The 20,367-nt window shown below is 36.8% G+C and overlaps 1 protein-coding gene and 1 non-coding gene across 9 annotated transcripts in view; one reads left to right on the top strand and one right to left on the bottom strand.

Moving 5' to 3' along the window:
- Window positions 1-20,367, top strand: part of KLHL32 (kelch like family member 32) — a 192,880-nt gene that overhangs the window by 120,929 nt on the left and 51,584 nt on the right. For 7 of the 8 annotated variants that reach the window (XM_047102442.1, XM_047102441.1, XM_047102440.1 and 4 more), the window contains one exon: window positions 12,336-13,062. In XM_047102442.1, the coding sequence (XP_046958398.1) occupies window positions 12,336-13,062 (727 nt within the window). Of the gene's footprint in view, window positions 1-4,925; window positions 5,005-12,335; window positions 13,063-20,367 lie in introns of those variants that run through there. The other variant, XM_047102446.1, reaches the window with a different exon arrangement.
- On the bottom strand, window positions 3,765-3,880 carry LOC124529562 (U5 spliceosomal RNA). Its single transcript, XR_006966425.1, has one exon. It is a non-coding gene; the product is annotated as a U5 spliceosomal RNA (small nuclear RNA).

The raw sequence follows: 20,367 nt of genomic DNA, 5'->3' as shown, positions 1-20,367 counted from the left end.
TGGTGGGCATTGCCTTCATGTGCATTCTCTGCAACTCACTGAGAAGGTAGGCTCTGCCTCCCCAGCCCACCAGCTCCATTCCCTTGATAGTAGAGTCTGGCCCCCAACAATGTTTAGTCGTACATTTCATTTAGGGGGCTCCCCCACTTCAATCAATATGCTCCATAGCTCTAACATAGCGTTTAAAGTGACCATTGAGGGTGATTTTCTTTTTATTTGGAGGCTGCCGACATTAGAACCTTAAGTGCAGCTTAGATACTCCCTGGACATCTAAATTCATCATAGTAACGTTTGTTTGAGGGATTTGACTATCTCTGTCTGTATCAGTGACCTGGGGCAGCTGCTTGAGCCTGTGAGGTCCTTTTGGTCATTAAAGGTTTAATTTCAGGCAGAGAGTATGTGTGCCAGTGAACCTGCTATTGGTTCATTATTATTGAATCAGTTCATAAAGAAATATTCCAAGGCTTGATGCTCTCAGGATGCTCCAGGGCATGTTTACAAATTAAACAGCTTTTTTTTTTAACCATAAAATTTATATAAGTGTGCCAGCAATATTGAAAACACCCATGAGGGAAATGGCGGCATTAAAAGATGGTTTTTGCATGTGTCTGAAAATCTGCTTACAATAGACAGAATTTGCAGAACTCTAAATTTGCAGGATTTTCCTTCCCCTAATTCCAGTATTCCATGAGTATATTTTATAGGGATAAGTTAAGACATTTGAGGTCAAGAGTAAGCCTTGAGTTTTATGGTATTAATAGAGCTTGGAAGTGAATGGCAAATAAGAATGTGTAGTTGTGGACTGACTAGAATCCTCTTTCTCACTAAGTAAGTTCCTGGCACATAATGGACACTCAAAAAGAAATTGAGGAATGGATGAATAAAAAATCTAAAAGAAAAGATTCATGGTTACATCATTTGCCTCAGAGCAACAAAACAAGAAGAAAAGTAATCAGCTCAGACAATCAATCATTATTTTAGTTGTCTCAAGCCAGAAAACTTAGCTTATATATGTTTTTCCTTGCCACCCAGTGAACTGAGTTGAGATTTGAGGGGACTTATGGACATGAATTCAAGTATTTTTTTTTAACGTTTATTTTATTTTTGGGACAGAGAGAGACAGAGCATGAACGGGGGAGGGGCAGAGAGAGAGGGAGACACAGAATCAGAAGCAGGCTCCAGGCTCTGAGCCATCAGCCCAGAGCCTGACGCGGGACTTGAACTCACGGACCGCGAGATCGTGACCTGAGCTGAAGTCGGAGGCTTAACCGACTGAGCCACCCAGGCGCCCCAAATTCAAGTATTTTTAATGAGAGACTCAAGCCAAGTGAAGAAAGTGGATATATGCTGAGTATTATGCAAAAACAACCAAGTTTATGTCTATATCTCTCTCGTCATTCATTCATTCATTCATTCATTCCTCTCTGACATGGGATTTAACAAAGCAACAGACCTTAAATTACTGAGTTAGAATTACTGGGTCCATTTCTGTGAAAACAGGCTCATCGTAAGGACTAGTTTATAATCTGCAACAGATTATTTGTCATGCTTTTATTCTTACTTTACGACATGTGAAGTACTTAATACTGTGTTGCAACTTTCTTATGAATTTCTCAGAATTCAGCAATTTCTCAAAATTTATACCAGTATTTCACAGTACTGTGTTTGATAAAAATAGTCTGAATGGGCCGCTTTTATCATGAATTCAAAAGAATAATTGAATTGAGGATTAGCTCCATCTCTCAGTGGCACCTTGCCATCATGTTAATTCTGTATATGGTCTAAATATTGTAGTTTGCCAAGCTCCGTCACAGGCTTTCCCTTTCAGTCCTCTGGAGACACCTGTGATGTAACTAATATCATCCTTGTTTTGCAGATGCTGAAGCTGAGCCTCAGGATGCCAGTGTTTTTCATAAATGCCCAAATAAGTTGCAGAAACAGATCTTTGACATCAAGTCCTGCCTCCTTCTTTACTGTGTCACATTCACCTCTATGGGTGCATACGAATTAGTGATAGAAAAAAGCATCAGATTTTCCTGGCCATTTCAGCGGTCTTTGCCCTGATAATCCAACTTCGTTGCATACAGTAGCTGGGAAACACAAAATGCTGTGACCCATGTAGGGTCATTCTAGTCCTATTGCCAATGGGATGTAGCAGGGTTTTATTCTGTTGATCGAGTTGGCATTCTGTCATTTTCCAGTGTTGTTCTAACAATATGAGCTTAATATTTCAGTGAAAACATGCAGTCTCTTTGGTATTCAGAAGGATGTCATATATAAATACGTAGACACTAAGATTTTACTTATTTTATTATTATCAGTCCAGCTTCAAGTAATATTCTGATGCCATCAAGGATTAGATGAATGAGTATTACTTTTTGGCTCAGAGACCATTATCAGGTCATTGGAAGGCAAGTAGAAGAAGTTATTTCTAATTGTTCCTGTATTTTGCTAACATAGGAGGAGATGAAGGGTGTGTTCCATTTTCCCTGCAGCATTATTGGTGCAGATGATTGTGGTTGTCTTGGTTGTTCTGTGGGATATTTTTCCCATGTGAAAAGCTTATACATAAGTATGGGGATGGTATATTTCAAGACAGTCCTGAGGTAAAAATTTATGTGATTAGTTTGAAGAATGTTTGCCTTGATATATATAGTCTCCTTCTGAGAATTTAAATAAATAGTACCTTGAAGCAGTTGTCTTACAAATTTGAAATGGGTGTTCTTTGGCTGAGATTATTTTGTTTTTACAAGAGATGGTAACTGTTAAGTGAGATGATATGTTCTGAACAAAGTTGTTCCCAAGGAGAAAAAAACCATGATATGACCTGATTGTCTGCATGTGCACATAAACATGCATATATTTCTGGTGAGTATAGAATTATAGACAAAAAAATCACTTTGTTTTTCTGAAAAGAGATTTATAAAAACTATGTGTGCTGTGAAAATATGGAACATGGTTACTAGACCTAGTGATTAATTTTGGTTGTCTCTACCACCTATAGGAAGTTTGGAGGATTCTAGTTTAAAATACTACTTTTGGTGGATGTGTAGGTGACATATATCCTAGAAGTAGAAGAGACTCTCTCATCAACTCACTTATTTTACAGATGAGAAGCCAAATGACTGGTGCAGTATCAACCATACTTGTACTGTTCTTTCTATTAAGTTTTCAAAGGTCAGCTCAAACTGGTGGCCAGTTCTCACAGGTGGAAAGGACACAACAGTATACTAACTTCATCTTTTTTCCTGTGTTTATTTACTCTTCATTTTGATATGCAACCCTTATAAAATCCTTTTGAAATATCCTCTTGTGTTACAAGACTGAACCAAAGGACAACTCAGGCCAATTTTTGTTTTGCCCTCTTAAATACCTGGAACACCCCTTGGTCTCAAGGGATCTTGCTTTTGATATTCTTTGGCACGTAATTAAATATATGAATATAATATTATATGTAAAGATGATTATCGTGCACAATTTTGTTTTCTCAATTTTTTATTTCAAAATAATTTCAAACTTAAAGAAAAGTGACAAGAGTAAGGATAGCACAAAGAATACCCATATGATTTGCTGATTTCTTAAACAAATTACCTCATGTGCTTTATCATATATTCTGTCTCTGTCTCTCTCTGTCTCTCTTTATAAATATCTAGATCTCTATAGATACATATCAAGAGAGAAAATACAGGAGGGAAAGAGAGGGAGGGATGGGGGAGAGAAAGAGAGGGTTTTTTTCTGAGCCATTGGAGAGTAAGCTGTATACATTATATATATGTATATATTTAAAATCCTAAAAAAAAAAACTTGTAACTATTCCTCTTTATGTAAATCCTTAGTAAAAGGCAAAAGATTTATACGACTTGAAGAGAAACCAGACTATCACTAGGCATACGTTTTATCCTGAAGATGAAAATAAAAGCATTTGTTAGTCTCCAACTTCATAAAGTTTTAAATGAACAATGAAAGAATATGTGTTATTATCATATCTGCTAAGCTGAATATTCTTTTAAAAATATGTCAGGTCTTTTCTTCTGACAATATATGAACCTTGGGCCTCATCAGATTTGATTCTATTGAAATATATTTCTTGGAGGAAAAAATCGCCTATGTGTCTTATATAAGTCTATAGTCAGCTATAATGGTTAATGTGCAACCTCCCTTGAAAAATCTGTTTTACAAGCAAAATGTTGACACAGTTTTAATTATAGCACTCGAGTGAGAGCACTGTTATAATTTTTAATATTCCTCCATGGTAACATTTTCATTGTTCTGGTAGAGGAAAATGCCCTGATCCTGTGTCCCTAGTTTCTGGTGATTTAGGATTTTACGACAATGTTGTCTTTTTGAACAGAAATTTTTCATTTGGTCTCAAAGAAGAGAATATGGCCACAAAATTTGGCACATTTATTTATTAACATGAACTTTACTCTCTATGGCAGTCATTACTCTGGTTTAAGATGTCACTATTCAGACTTCACATGACTCATGTTAATGCGGTGAGCTTCTATGTAGTTTAACATGGTTAAGCCTCAACACCTGCTCACTCATTCTAGGGGAATCGTCCACACCTATGATCTAAAGTAACATTAGGAAGGTATCTTGCTAAAGTTTTATGTTTATGTTACTAGGATTTAAGGCATTATAAAATAATGCATAAAATGATGTTCTTTAATGTAATGTATAACAGTCATGCACCATCCCTGTGAGGACATGGACTGGAAGATGGAAAGTTTGCTGATACTCCGTTTAGAGAGGAAAAACTGTCCATGCATTGTCACTTAATGTATTAAAAGATACTTCCATGGCTTGCCACCCCGGTTGGCCAAATGCTCTTTAACATGCCGGCTCTTTTTGGAGGTTTAGGAATGTCATTTGGTTGTTGATTTGCCCTTGTGCCCTTTCTTTGTCCCTTTTTGAATTTGCAGAAGTGTGGAATTGATGCTGCCTCTCGGGCACTGAGGGGAGACTGGTGCCCTGGCTTATCTCAGCAGGATGACAGGACTGGCAAGGATATAGACACTTGTGCCTTCACAGCGTGGGCTCCTGAAAGAGGGAGGGTTTGGTTTGCCCCTTCAGCAAAGCTGTCTACAACAAAGTTTTAAATAGGAGAATAATTACAGGTGCCCCTGGCCAGGGGGGCAGAATAAGGCTGTGGGCAAAAATATCAGTCCTTGCTTACTCAGCTCTGGCTGATAAGTACTGTGATAAAAACATCCTTTTCAGTGAAAATTTGTGAATCAAGACAAAGAAATAGTGCTTTTGAACACAAATAAATAGTGCTTTTGAACAATGTGGCAAGGACTTTATCTTTTGTTAGTGTTGATTAAAAAGATTTGATCTCTCATCTGAAGAGAACTGCCTCTGTAAAGGGCATTTTTTATATGCATTTCAAGACATAAAGGACTTGTATGGAAGATGTGTGTTCTTGGATTTGGGATGACTTTATAATTCATATATATTTCAGGAAATCTCTGAATGTAAGGTTTGTTATTGTTTTGACATTACTTTGGGTTCATTTTGTGTAGTATACATACGGACAGACATACATATATAAGCAAGAGTTAGACTTCAAAACAGCTGCTGCTTTGAAAGGATTAGAAATTTTAGATTTCAAAACAGCTTCTGGCTGTGTTTGAGTATGAACAATAAAGGAATTTGGATTCCTTTGGATTCCTGAGGATTTATAATATTAGGAATGTGATGTTTGCTCATTGATATGTTCCTGAAATGCATGAGTAAACTGTATGTTTTAATTGAATTAGAGTAAAATTTGTAGAATTTAAGATTATATACCATAGGATTTTACATATATATATATTATATAAGTATGTGAGATATATATATATATATATATATATATATATATATATATATATATCATATATGCTACTCCATAGAATGGTAATCAGTGGGGATACACTGAGAAAACTAATAGGAAAGGATTGCCTTTTCTATATATTTTTGAGCCAGGTTTAGTTAACAAGAAATGACCTAGAATTAAAATACATATTCCGTAAAAGTAAAACAATAATTCAAGACTCAAAGGATATTAAGGCCTTTTACCTTAAATATTTGTTCTTTAATTACACACTCTTTAAAGCATTAAAAGAATTTTTAAAAGCATTAAATATATGCTTTTTATGTTGAAGTAATCCATAAATGAGACTTATTGAAAAATACTGTCCACCTATCTTCAAGCAAAACATTCTTAAAAAATACTTTATTTTTTTAATTTAACTCTAAATATGGAAGTTATCTTTGGTCTTAATTACATTCTATCTTAAAATAATTCCTGATGGTTGGTATGCTTAGGTGGCTCAGTCAGTTAAGTGTCTGACTCTCAGTGTCGGCTCAGGTCGTGATCTCATCATTTCGTGGGTTCGAGCCCTGCATTGGGCTCTGTGCTGACAGTGCAGAGCCTGCTTGATAGTCTCTCTCCCTCTCTCTCTACCCCTCTTCCGCTCACACTGTCACTGTCTCAAAATAAATAAATAAAATAAAACTTTTAAAAAATTTATCAAAAAAATGATTACTGATGGAAAAATAATAATCGGGGCACCTGGGTGGCTCAGTCAGTTGAGCATCTGACTTCAGCTCAGGTTATGATCTCATGGTTCATGAGTTCAAGTCCCACATTGGGCTCGCTGCTGTCAGTGCAGGGCCTGCTTCAGATCCTCTGCCCCCATCTCTCTGCCCCTCACCTGCTTGTGCTCTCTCAAAAATAAATAAAAACACTAAAAAAAAAAAGAGAAAAAGAATGATGATATGATACAATAGAAAAATAGTTGTATAATTTAAAAACTGGGTTTGTTTTTCTTTTAGTTTTTTTCAGCTTTATTAATTTATTTTTGTAGTTTAAAATTTTTATGTAAATTCCAGTTAGTTAACATACAGTGTAATATTAATTTCAGGTGTAGAATTTAATGATTCATCACTGACTTACAACACCCAGTGCTCATCGCAACAAGTGCCCTCCTTAATGCCCATCACCCAATTCACCCATCTCCCCAACCCACCTCCCCTCCAGCAACCCTCAGTTTGTTCTCTATAGTTAAGAGTCTAAAAAACTGGGGTTTCAGTTCCAGCTTTTCTAATTAGTTGCACGACTTGAGGTAAGAGAGATAACTTGTCTAGATTTGATTTCTGTTTGTAAAATTGAGAAGCTTGAACCAAATACCAAATGGATTCTAAAGTGTTTTCTTACCCTAATATTTTATTTATTTGAGGGCTTAAAAGACTATGATGTTCATTGCATTGCCAAGAACCTCAAATAGAGGTGGTTGGCACCAATCATGTGAAGGAGTAAAACAAGGGTCTTATATATGTAGGTTTAGTACACTGCATGCTGTTGTGTGACATTTTTAGAGTTTATAAGGACTTTAGAGGAAAGCCATGAAGATGAGATAATAGGAAACCAAAACCTGTGATAGGTAGATAATTATATAGAGGAATTGATATTATTTGTTCAAGAAGAATATGAGAAATAGCAGAAGAACAGTTGTAAATAATTTTCCCTTCTTAAAAAATACTTTTTAATGTTTATTTACTTTAGAGAAAGAGAAAGAGACAGAGTGTGAGCAGGCGAGGAGCAGAGAGAGGGAGACACAGAATCCGAAGCAGGCTCCAGGCTCTGAGCTGTCAGTGCAGAGCCTGATGTGGGGCTCGAACCCCATGAACCATGCCTGACCTGAGCCGAAGTTGGATGCTCAACTGACTGAGCCTCTCAGGCGCCCTGTAAATAATTTTCCCTTTAACAAATATGTATAGCCTACTGTGTGCAGGCATTGTTCTTATCAAGGATCTGAGGATGAGATGTGTTGAAGCTGGAATAAGCTGTAGCAAATGCCCCTTGTAGGAAGAAACAATTCTCCATCAGGGTAAGATGAGCTAGACTGGGTCAGGCAAAATGCTTGGGAGATCTCCCGTAGTCTTTTTTTTTTTTTTTAATTTTTTTAAATGTTTGCTTATTTTTGAGAGAAAGAGTAACAGTGGGGGAGGGGCAAAGAGAGAGGGAAACAGAATCTGAAGCAGTCTCCAGGCTCAGAGCCTGACGTGGGGCTCGAACTCACAAACGGTGAGATCATGACCTGAGCCAAAGTCGGACACCTAACAGACTGAGCCACCCAGGTGCCCCTCCTGTAGTCTTTAGAGATGATACTGTCTTGTGTTTCACATGGTTTAGGAAACATCTTGCATAATGGTACTCTTTGTGTGCCTTCCCAGACAGAATCTTTAATTTTTTTTCCACTCTTGCTGGCTTTGTCTCCAAAAAAAGTGGGAGATAAAGACTTTCACTAATTGCTCCATTTTTCTCCTAATTAAAATATGCTACAGTTTAGAGTGATGGGGATATCAGTATGCTAGAGTAAGTAAAATAGAATAGGATTTCAGCCTGCCCTGATTTATGCTTTCTCAGTGTAGGGTGATTAAAAACCACCAGTTCCCTTATGTTTTCAAGCATAAGCACCAGAATATACTACAAAGCTAACTGTGGTCTTTAGGTTCTGTGATGCTCTGGTGATGAATCAGCCTTCAAATGGGTAATGGAGGCCCCTTAAATGGGCCCCAGGATTTCCTCAACCACCTTACCTTTAATTCAGCTTGACTCTGTGAAGAAGTCATGGTGTAGAAGTGATTTTGAGGTAGTTCATTGTTCTGAAATTTCTTTGCCATTTTTTTCATTATTTGGATAAATAAGAGTTATCTATGCTTTCCGTGGTTTTTCTCTTTTACATTTTTACGAAAGTAAAAACAGAATACAATTACTCTTTTTTTTAAAGTGTTCATTTAAATTCCAGTTAGTTAACATACAGGGTAATGTTAGTTTCAGGCGTAGAATGTAGTGATTCACCACTTCCATGCATCTAGAACCCATCACGACAAGTGGCGCTCCTCAGTCCCCATCCTCTAGTCCCCCTCCTCACCTCCCCTCTGGTAACCATCAGTTTGTTCTGATAGTTAAGAGTCTGTTTCTTGGTTTGCCTCTCTCCCTCTTTGCTTTTCCCTATGCTCTTTTGTTTCTGAAATTCCACATATGAGTGAAATCATATGGTATTTGTCTCTGTTTTATTTTGCTTAGTACAATATACTCTAGCTCCATCCTTGTTGCACCCTTTAACATTTATTTGTTACTGTGAAAGCAGAACTGCAGAGTGTTTATGTGACTCACTATATACTGTCAGAATCAGCCTTTGATTTATAGACCTTCTAGAACCGAGGTCTCAAAATATGCTGTCTTACCCATAGTAAGATCTTAGCCATATCTTACCTTATAGGAAATATATTGTTTTACCTTTAATACTAAACTATAAGTGTCCTATATTTTTACTAAAACATCCAACTTAGACTTCATTTGATTTAAGCCTTTTCAATTTTGAAACAAAAGACTCAATTTACTCTGAAAAGGCACTGATTTACTCTTTCATGAATGGGAATCTGTCTGGAATCTTCTGACTCATTGTGGTCTATGGACCAGCAGCATATGCATCACCTTTAGATGGTTAGAATATGCAAACTCCCTATTCTCCTCTCTCCAGTTACTGAATCAGAAGCTGCATCTTGACCAGAAACCCCAGTTAATTTGTGTGCATGCTAGGTTTGGAAATCACTGGATTTAAATCTATAAACCACACTAATTCTAGCTGAGATTGCTTTCAGGTTGGTGTCAGAACAGTTAATTGTAAACTCATCTACCTTCGATTTGGAGAAAAGATAAACCCAATAACTGTGAATGATTTGCGTAATCTGAAAATATTTAGAATGATAAAATTGCACAATTATATGAAGTCTGTGAGAAATTAGAAATATTGGCAAGAAATAAGATAAAAATTATGCCAGAAAATACGAACCAAATGTTTGTGCACAAGGCATTCTATAATGCATAGTATTGAGAAATTGAACATGAAAAACCTCGTGATACATGTGATATAGGCCTAATAGACAGAAAACCAGAAATTAATCAGTGATAGATCACAGTGGTCACTGTTCCACTGCCAGTTTGATTTGTTAGAGATTTTCTTAAACGCAGAACCTAGCTGTGGCTTGTGTACTTTTCATGCAGTGACACCGAGTGCTGGAAAAATAAAAATAAACTCGAGAGTGTTAAGAGGTGGATTAGAAGATTGATTATGACATAGGAAGAAGAGATTTATGAGGAAAGAGAAAAATAATTAAATGGGCAGCACTGTGCTCTAAAAAGAGGCTATGGAGAGATGGATATTTATCTAATGTTTCACTCATGCTGTTTCCTATAGTATCCATATGAAATTTGCAGAAATATTAGGACTGTAAGGATGCTGAGAAATATGTTACAGAGCAAAGCAGTATCAGCTGGAACTACTCAATTAAATTAGGAGCAATATCAAAGATTACATCTCAGAAAATTTTTCCTGGTTCATGACAAATGACCTTGAATGGATGACTTTATCCCTGAGAACTTTTGAAAGCTCTGTGGCCAAAGAATGGAAGATCATTTATTAAGTTGTTGAATTATCTTCCCAGGGAAATGGCAGAATGCCATTCCTTGAAATTTCTAAATGTAGGGTGGAAAAAAATCAGGATGTTGCCTATGGGAACTCTTCTCTACTTCTGGCGCAGACCTGGTGATTGCTGAGTGATGTTTTTCTTCTACAGTATCTTTGATTATTGTTCATGATTACCATACACAGATACATTTTTTTTTCTTCAAGTTGGTATCTTATTTAAGTTAAAAAAAAAAAAAGCCAGCTTCTAGAAAAACAGCTAGGGAATGTCAGTCATCTGCCCTCCTTGCTATCTGCCTTCTTGGCAGAGATAGGCTACCTAGCATTCTTTTTTCATTTCTCTTTACTACATAGTTCATCAAGAGATGCAATTTAGTATATATTAGATGTGAATTCATTTCCTATATTCTCTTCATTCAGAAAGCTAAAAAGAAAAGCCCCAAATATGCCTTGCCTTTTGGAGCCATTTGTCAAAATGAATACAGAAACTATGTATGAAACTCTCAAATGAAATCATGTAGTTCTTCAGAGAGTTTCATAATCCTTTTCACCGGGTGAAAATCCAGCTCATGTTTGCCTAGGAGTAATGGTCCAAGAGCACTACATTTCCTTCACCTCCCTCTGTAGATTTTTTTTCCCAGTGATACATATCAGCTGAAAAGCAGAGCCAGAACCCCAGTTTCACTGGTCACAATTACTTAATATTCTAATTTATTACTTTACTTTTTCATGCTAATTCCTTCACATCCACATTTATATTATCTAGGAGATCTAGCTTAATATAGGTGCTGCTAAGGATAATTTATATCAAATGTGTTGCCTGGAGATATTAGATATATTTCATGTTGGTATGTAGGAAAATTTGCCAAACTTAAATATTAAGTCACATTAATTAAACTACATAACGTGTTCTGTAACATGAATTGGTTTTTTTGTTGATGGTATTTTCTAAATTATTGTATAATTTTATTGTTTATTACTTTGTACACCTTCTTTAGTTTGAAGAAATTCTATATACCTGTAGCCCAGAATTCTTACTCTTTTCCTTCTTGAAAGAGATCTAGACCTAAACAAAAAGGTTAAGATTACATTTCACTGTTGTGTCCATAATACAAAGATAACATTCTCCATATCCTGTTTTGTGAAAACGGCTCTAACAAATTGCCAGTATCTTGTATGTGCAAACAACAAATATTTCCAAGATGAAAACTAATTGGGAAATAAAAATAAAATTGATGGGTTACAGTCTTCCTTTTTCTTCTCTTGTTTCCTGACTGATTAGACCTACCAAAGGGGACAGGGGGGAAAGTGCTCTTTGTTTCTAAATCCTTTTACTAGTGTCATATTGATTCTCTCCCAAGTATACCTTGTGGTCTCAGATGATCACATATTTTCATTTGTACTCAAATTGATACAGCACCTTGACTCATGGGTTGACATACACTGCTTGTATTGTGGTGACACTGCTCACCATAGACATTCCTGGGGTGGGGTATACCATGACTCTTCTGCATGAAATGAGAACAGGCTGTTTCACAACAGTGTTCTCATTCTTTGAAAAGTGATTATTGTTCCTCCCAATTGCCACCTTAAGTCTCCTCTAGTGTTGCTAAACATTGCTCTTGACCTCTACAAGAATGCTTGAGCTCTTTTGTGTCTCTGCTGATGCAGAAAAAATACTCCTCAGCTGAGTATCAAAATATTCTACTGTTACACTATTTGTAAGAAAAAAAATGTATCTTATGATACATTTATGAAGTGTCTGAAAGAATACAAGGTGACCTGCCTGCACACCATTGCTTTGGTTCTCTTTCTTACCTTTGTATTCTCTTATCCCCCCTCCCTCTGTTTCAGCTAGCTGTGAGGTGGTTGGAACACAACTGCCATTACCAGTACATGGATGAGCTCCTGCAGTATATACGCTTTGGCCTGATGGATGTGGATACTCTCCATACAGTTGCCCTGTCCCACCCCCTCGTCCAGGCAAGTGAAACTGCAACAGCTCTTGTCAATGAGGCCCTGGAGTACCACCAGAGCATCTATGCACAGCCCGTTTGGCAAACTCGCAGGACCAAACCGCGATTCCAGTCAGACACTCTATATATCATTGGTGGGAAAAAGCGTGAGGTCTGTAAAGTCAAGGAACTTCGGTACTTCAATCCTGTTGACCAGGAGAATGCTCTCATAGCTGCCATTGCCAACTGGAGTGAGCTGGCTCCCATGCCCGTGGGAAGGAGCCACCACTGTGTAGCAGTCATGGGGGACTTTCTGTTTGTGGCAGGAGGAGAAGTTGAGCATGCTAGTGGCCGGACATGTGCTGTGAGGACTGCCTGTCGCTATGACCCCCGCAGTAATTCCTGGGCGGAGATAGCACCCATGAAAAACTGCCGGGAGCATTTTGTGCTGGGTGCCATGGATGAATACCTCTATGCAGTTGGGGGTAGAAATGAACTGCGCCAGGTTCTGCCTACAGTTGAGCGATATTGCCCCAAGAAGAACAAATGGACTTTTGTGCAGTCCTTTGACCGATCCCTTTCATGTCATGCTGGATATGTGGCTGATGGTCTTCTTTGGATATCAGGTAGAATGTGCCTCATATGTTGGATTTATCAAAAAACACTTTTTCATTGTGGCATAAATTTAAAAGTTGAGTGTTGGTAGTTGTGGCCATGTTTAATTGAACCACTGAACCAAGGATGCCATTTTACCTAATTAACATTTATTACTGGAAACCTACTCTTTAGAGAGCAATGTAATTGGAAATAATTGAGCTTTCTGTGACTTTCTCAATGAGTAAAAATTCAAGGTGGAAATTAATGGCCCATCACATCCTTTTTTTACCAAACCTTCTATTGTTTAGATTGTCAGTTTTTGATACTCATGGATTGCTTTACACACCTTGTGGCTTGTCTAGATTCTTTGCCATTTTTTTTTTAATCACTCTGGGCTGCTTGACTACGAGATGTTCCATCAAAGACAGGGCAGGCAAAGTAAAAGTCCAGTGAATCCATTTTGATGGGTATAGCAATAGGTATATATCCAGGTAGGAGCCATGTACATGGAGGGAAGAGATTTAAGTTATTGGCTAAGATATGTTTTTGTATTATCTGTGGATTATAGTTGTGCATACCATCCTAAATTCTTCATTCTTGTTTAATCTTCCATTCTTACTGATTATTTGGGTGTACTTATTATTTTAATTTACATTGTCTACACTTTTTTTAAGCCTTTTGATTATGAAAAAAGGAGACTAGTATAGTGAATCCCATGTACCCATGGCCCAATTTCAGTAGTAGTCCACTCACTGCCAGTCTTGTTTCATCCACAGCATATATTCCTGCAAACCCCTACTGGCTACCTTTTCACTGGTACAGAGGGAGTCTATGAGGCGTAAGTTATTAACATCACATTATCAACCTGTGTTTCCAATCCAGTTCTTGAAAAGATCTAAACTCTTCTCCTTTGAAAGCGTTGCCCACTGGGGAGGAAAGTCCCATCACCTCTCAGAGGACACTCATTTTGTAACGCAGATGGAACTTGTTGAATTCCCATGTCCAGGACAAAGAGGAATAGGAATATAAGATAACTTAAATACTAAGAGTAACTTTGAGATGTTTGTATTTAGAAGACACAATCACTTTTTTTTAAGTCTGTATGTCTTAATCTTTTTCATGTATTTTACCCCCCTCCCCACTGGCAGCCACCAGTTTGTTCTCTGTATTTATGATTCTGTTTCTGGTGTTTTTGTTTGTTCATTTGTTTTGTTTTATAGGGCTCACACATAAATGAAATTGTGTGGTATTTGTCTTTTTCAGACCTACTTTACTCAGCGTAATACACTTTAGGTCCATCTATGTTGTCACAAATGGCATGAGCTGATTCTTTTTTATGGCTGAGTAATATTCCCTTTAGATTATTATAATAATTATATCTATATATATACACACATATATATTATATCACATCTTTATCCATTCATATATCATTGGACACTTGGGCCGCTTCCATAATTTGGCTATTGAAAATAATGCTGCAGTAAACATAGGGATGCATATATCTTTTCCATAGTGTTTTCATTTTGGGGGGGGTGGGGGGTAAATACCCAGTAGTGGAATTACTGGATCATGTTGTAGTTCTATTTCAGATTTTTTTGAAGAACCTCCATACTGTGTTCCATAGTGTTTTCACCAGTTTACATTCTCACCAACAATGCATGAAGGTTCCCTTTTCTCCACCTCTTTGACAACACTTGTTATTTCTTGTCTTTTTGATACTAGCCATTCTGGCTGGTGTGAGTTGATATCTTAATGTGGTTTTGATTTCCATTTCCTTGATTATTAGTAATGTTGAGCATCTTTTCATGTGTCTGTTGGCCATGTATGTGTCTTCCTTGGAAAAATGTCTTTTCAGGTTCTCTACCCTTTTTTAATTGGATTATTTATTTTCTTGGGGTTGAGTTGTGTAAGTTCTTTATATATTTCAGATATTAACCCCTTATAAGATATATGTTTTGCAGGTATCTTCTTTGATTCAGTAGGTTTTTTGTTTTTTTGATGGTTTCATTAAATGTGCAAAAGCTTTTTATTTTGATATAGTCCCAATAGTTTACTTTTGTTTCTCTTGCCTGAGGAGTCATATCTAGAAAAATACTGCTAAGACTGATGTCCAAGACATTACTGTCTGTTTTCTTTTATGAGTTTTATGGTTTCAGGTCTGACATTTAGGTCTTTAATGCATTTTGAGTTTTTGTGTGTGGTGTAAGAAAGTGGTCCAGTTTCATTCTTTCACATGTAGCTGTCCAGTTTTCCCAACATTGTTTATTGAAGAGACTGTCTTTTCCCCCATTGTATGTTCTTGCCTCCTTTGTCACAGATTAATTGACCTTGTGAGTATGGGTTTATTTCTGGGCTCTCTATTCTGCTCCAATGATCTATATGTATACTTTTGTGCCAGTACTGGACTATTTTGATTACTCTAGTTTTGTAGTATGGTTTGAAATCTGAGATTGTGATAACCGCCCTCCCTCCCCCAATCTTGTTCTTCATTGTTAGGATTGCTTTTGCTACCCAGGGCATTTTGTAGTTCCATACAAATGTTAGGATTATTTGTCCTAATTCTGCAAAAATATGCTGTTGGTATTTTGATAGAGGTTGCATTAAATCTGTAGAGTGCTTTGGGTAGTATGGATATTTTCACAATATTTGCTTTTCCAATCTATGAGCATGGAGTATCTTTCCATTTGTTTGTGTCATCTTCAGTTTCCTGCATCAGTGTTTTATAGTTTTCAGAGTACAGGTCTTTTACCTCCTTGGTTAAATTTGTTCCTAGGGATTTTCTTATTTTTGGCACAATTGTAAATGGGATTGTTCTCTTAATTTCTCTTTTTGCTATTTATTAGTGTATAGAAATTCACCAGATTTCCATATATTGATTCTGAATTCTGCAATTTTACTGAATTCATTTATCAGTTCTAGCAGTTTTTGTAGTGGAGCCTTCAGGGTTTTCTACAAATAGTATGATGTCATCTGCAAACAGTGAAAATTTTACTTCTTCCTTACAAATTTGGATGCCTTTCATTTTTATTCTGGTCTGGTTGCTGCAGCTAGAACTTCCAGTACTATGGTGAATAAAATTAGTGAGAGTGGAAATCCTTGTCTTTTTCCTAATCTTAGAGGAAAAGCTCTCAGTATTTTCCCTTTAAGTATGATATTAGCTGTGGGTTTGTCATATATGGCCTTTATTATGTTAAGGTATGTTCGACCTAATCCTACTTTGTTGAGACTTTTTTTTTTTATCATGAATGTGTTGTACTTTGTTAAATGGTTTTTCTGCATCTATTTAAATGATCATATGGTTTTTATTCTTTTATTGCTGTGATGTATCACATTGATTGATTTGCAAATGTTGAACCATTCTTGCATCCCAGGAATAAATCGCACTTGATTGTGATGAATGATTGTTTTATTAGTGTATTGTTGAATTTGGTTTGCTAATTTTGTTGAGGATTTTTTTCATTTATGTTTCCTCGAGATTTTGGCTTGTACTTCTCTTTTTTTGTGTGGTGTTTTTATTTGGTTTTGGTATCAGGGTAATGGTGGCCTCATAGAATGAATTTGAAGCTTCCTTCCTCTTCTATTTTTTGGAATAGTTTGAAAAGAATAGAAATCAACTCTTCTTTCAATGTTTGGTAGAATTCATCTGTGAAGCTGTCTGGTCCTGGAATTTTTTGTTTTTTGGGAGTTTTTTTTTTTTTACTGATACAGTTTCATTACTGGTAATGCATCCGTTCAAATGTTCTATTTCTTACTGATTCAGTTTTGGGAAGTTATATGATTGTAGGAATTTATCCAGTTCTATTAGGTTGTCCAATTTGCTGGTACATAATTTTTCACCATATTCTCTTATAATCTTTCATATTTCTGTGGTGTTGGTTGTTATTTCTCCTCTTTCATTTCTGGATTTGTTTATTTGAGTCCTTTCTCTCTCTCTCTTTTTGTTGTTGTTGTTGTTGTTGTTGTTGTTGTTTATGAGTCTGCCTAAAGGTTTGATCATTACAAAGAACCAGCTCCTAGTTTTGTTGATCTGTCCTATTTTTTTTTCTTTTTAGTTTCTATTTCATTTATGTCTGCTCTAATCTCTTGTTATTTCCTTCCTTTACTGTTTTTGAGTTTTGTTTGTTCAACTTTTTATAGCTTCTTTAGGTATAAGGTTAGGTTGTTTATTTGAGATTTTCCTTGCTTCTTGAGGTAGGCCTGTAGTACTATAAACATCTTTCTTAGAACAGCTTTTGCTAGGGGTGCCTGGGTGGCTCAGTTGGTTAAGCGGCCAACTTTGGCTCAGGTCATGATTTCGCACTCCGTGAGTTCGAGACCCGTGTCGGGCTCTGTGCTGACAGCTCAGAGCCTGGAGCCTGTTTCAGATTCTGTGTCTCCCTCTCTCTGACCCTCCCCCGTTCATGCTCTGTCTCTCTGTCTCAAAAGCAAATAAAGGTTAAAAAAAAAATTAAAAAAAAGAACAGCTTTTGCTGTATCCCAAAGATTTTGGACCATTGGGTTATCTTTTTCATTTGTCTCTAAATATTACTTGATTTCATCTTTGATGTCTTAGTTTACCCATTCATTGTTTAATATCATCTTTTTCCATATTCTTTTCTTGTGATTGATTTCCAGTTTCATAGTATTGGGATTGGAAAAGATGCATGGTATGATGTTGATCTTTTTGAATTTGTTGAGACTTGGTTTGTGGCCTAACATGTGATCTATTCTAGATAATGTTCCATGTGCACTTGAAAAGAACATGAATTCTGCTGTTATGATGAATTGTTCTGAATGTATCCATTAGATCCATCTGGTCCAATGTGTCATTCAAAGCCACTGTTTCCATGTTGATTTTCTGTTTGGATGATCTATCCATTGATGTAAGTGTGGGACTTACTTACTATGTTGCACTGCTACAAAGTCCTCTAATATTTTGTAATACTATTGATTACTTTCTTTATGTTTGTTATTACTTGCCTTATGTGTTTAGGTGCTCTCCTATTGGGTGCATAAATATTTACAATTGTTATATCTTCTTGTTGCATTGTTCCCTTTATAATTATATAGTGTCCTTCTTTATCTCTCATTACACTATTTTTAAAAAGTCTATTTTGTTTGATATAACTATTGCCTCCGCAGCTTTCTTTTCACTTCCATTTGCATGATAAATGCTTTTCCATGCCTTCATTTTCAGTCTGCATGTGTTTTTAAGTCTGAAATGAGTCTCTTATAGGCTGCATATAGGTAGGTCTTGCTTTTTTATCCATTCTGTCACCTTATGTCTTATTAGTGTTGAGTACATTTACATTCAAAGTAATTACTGATAGATATGTTCTTATTGCCATTGTGTTACTTTTTTATGGTTGTGCTTATAGTTCTCTATTCCTCTCTTCTCATGCTCTTTTTTCTCCTGTTGAGTTTCTTTAGTGATACACTTGGATTTCTTTCTGTTTGTTTTTTGCATAACTCTTACTGGTTTTTGATTTGTGGTTACCATTAGGTTTGTATATAACATTTTATGCATACAGCAGTCTATATTAAGTTGATGGTTGCTTAAGTTTGAATGTATTTTTGACTCTCCCCTCTTCATGGTTTAGGTATGTATATGGTGTCATACTTTATATATTTTTATTTTGTGAATCCCTTGACTAGATTTTTATAGATACACATAATTTTACTCCTTTTGTGTTTCCTACTCTTCTTACTCCTACTTATGTGCTTTCCTTTCCATTCAAAAAGTCCTCTTTAACATTTCATGTAGGGCTGGTTTAGTCATGAATGCCTTTAACTTTTGTTTGGGAGACTCTTTATCTCTCCTTCTATTCTGAATGATAGCCTTGCTGGTAGAATATCCTTGGCTGCAGGGTTTTTTTCCCTTCAGCACTCTGAATATTTCATGCTACTCCCTTCTGGCCTGCAAAATTTCTGCTGAAAAATCACTTGACAGCCTTAGGTTTCCCTTGTCTATAACTGTTTTCTTTTCTCTTGCTGCTTTTTAAAAATGTATTTATTTTGAGAGAGGGAGGGAGAGAAAAGAGAGAGAGAGAGAGTATGTGCTTTAGCAGGGGAGGGACAGAGAGAGAGGGAGAGAGAGAGAATCCCAAGTAGGCTCCACAGTGTCAGCATGGAGTCTAACATGGGGCTCAAACTCACAAATTGTGAGATCATGACCTGAGCTGAAATTAAGAGTTGGATGCTTAACTAACTGAACCATCCAGGCACCCCTCTCTTGCTGCTTTTAAAATTCTCTCTTTATCACTAGTTTTTGCCATTTTAATTACTATGTGCCTTGGTGTGGACCTCTTTGGGTTGAATTTGTTGGGGGCCTTCTGTGGCTCCTGGATCTGGATTTCTGTTTCCTTCCTAAGATTTGGGAAACTTTTAGCTATTATTTCTTCAAATAAATTTCCTGCCCCCTTTTCTCTCTCTTCTCCTTCTAGGATCCCTATAATGTGAATGTTATTATACTTGATGATATCAATTCCAGTCTGTTTTCATTTTTTTTCTCTCTTGTTCCTCTCGTTGATTTCCATTACTCAGTTGTTCATTACTCACTGATCTGTTCTTCTGCTTCCTCTAGTTTACTATTTATTCCATCTAGTGTAAACTTGATTTCAATTATTGAGTTATCTCTGATTGGCTCTTTTTAATGTTTCCTCTTTGTTAAGGGTTTCACTGAGGTCCTCTACTCTTCTCTAGTTGAGTGAGTATCTTTATGACCATTACTTTAAATTCTCTGTCAGGCATATTACTTATCTCTGTTCTGTTTATGTCTCTTGTTGTGATTTTTCTCCTGTTCAAAAGAACAGGACATATTACATTTTGGACATATTACTCTGTCTCCTCATTTTGTGTAATTCTCTGTGTCTATTTCTATGTGTTAGGATAGTCAGCTACATCTCTTGTTTTTGAAAGTAGTGACCTAACGAAGAAGAGGTCCTGTAGTGCCCTGCAGTGCAGTATCCCCTGTTTACCAGAACCTGGCACCTTAGTAGTGTCTTGAAAGCATTGATGTATGTGCCCTGCTCTTGTGGCTCTGTTGCATTTTCCTTCCATCCAATCATCTGCAATGACTCTCTTTGCCTATTGTGGGCAAGGTTTGGTCCTTGTGTTTTTAGTGAACCAGTGTGGGGCTGTTGTTGGATTAACTTGAGTCAGACCAGGCATTGGCCAGAGATGCAGTATTACCAAACTGCAGGGGAACGTGGGAGTGGAGTGCATGGTGCCACCAAGGTTTGTGCTGGTGGGAGGGAACCTGCAGCTTCCTCCACAAGGCAGGCTGGGGTGAGTGGGTGGACCCAGAGAAGCATTCAAGGGTAGGCCAGATCATGTTAGCAAGGTTTGTGTTG

The sequence above is a fragment of the Lynx rufus genome, unplaced genomic scaffold, assembly GCF_022079265.1.
Source record: "Lynx rufus isolate CCGP_SWC_20201006 ecotype Redwood Valley unplaced genomic scaffold, mLynRuf1.p SCAF_6, whole genome shotgun sequence".
Classification (NCBI taxonomy): domain Eukaryota; kingdom Metazoa; phylum Chordata; class Mammalia; order Carnivora; family Felidae; genus Lynx; species Lynx rufus.
Note: the sequence above shows the minus strand (reverse complement) of the source record. Positions and strands in the feature narration are given on the sequence as shown.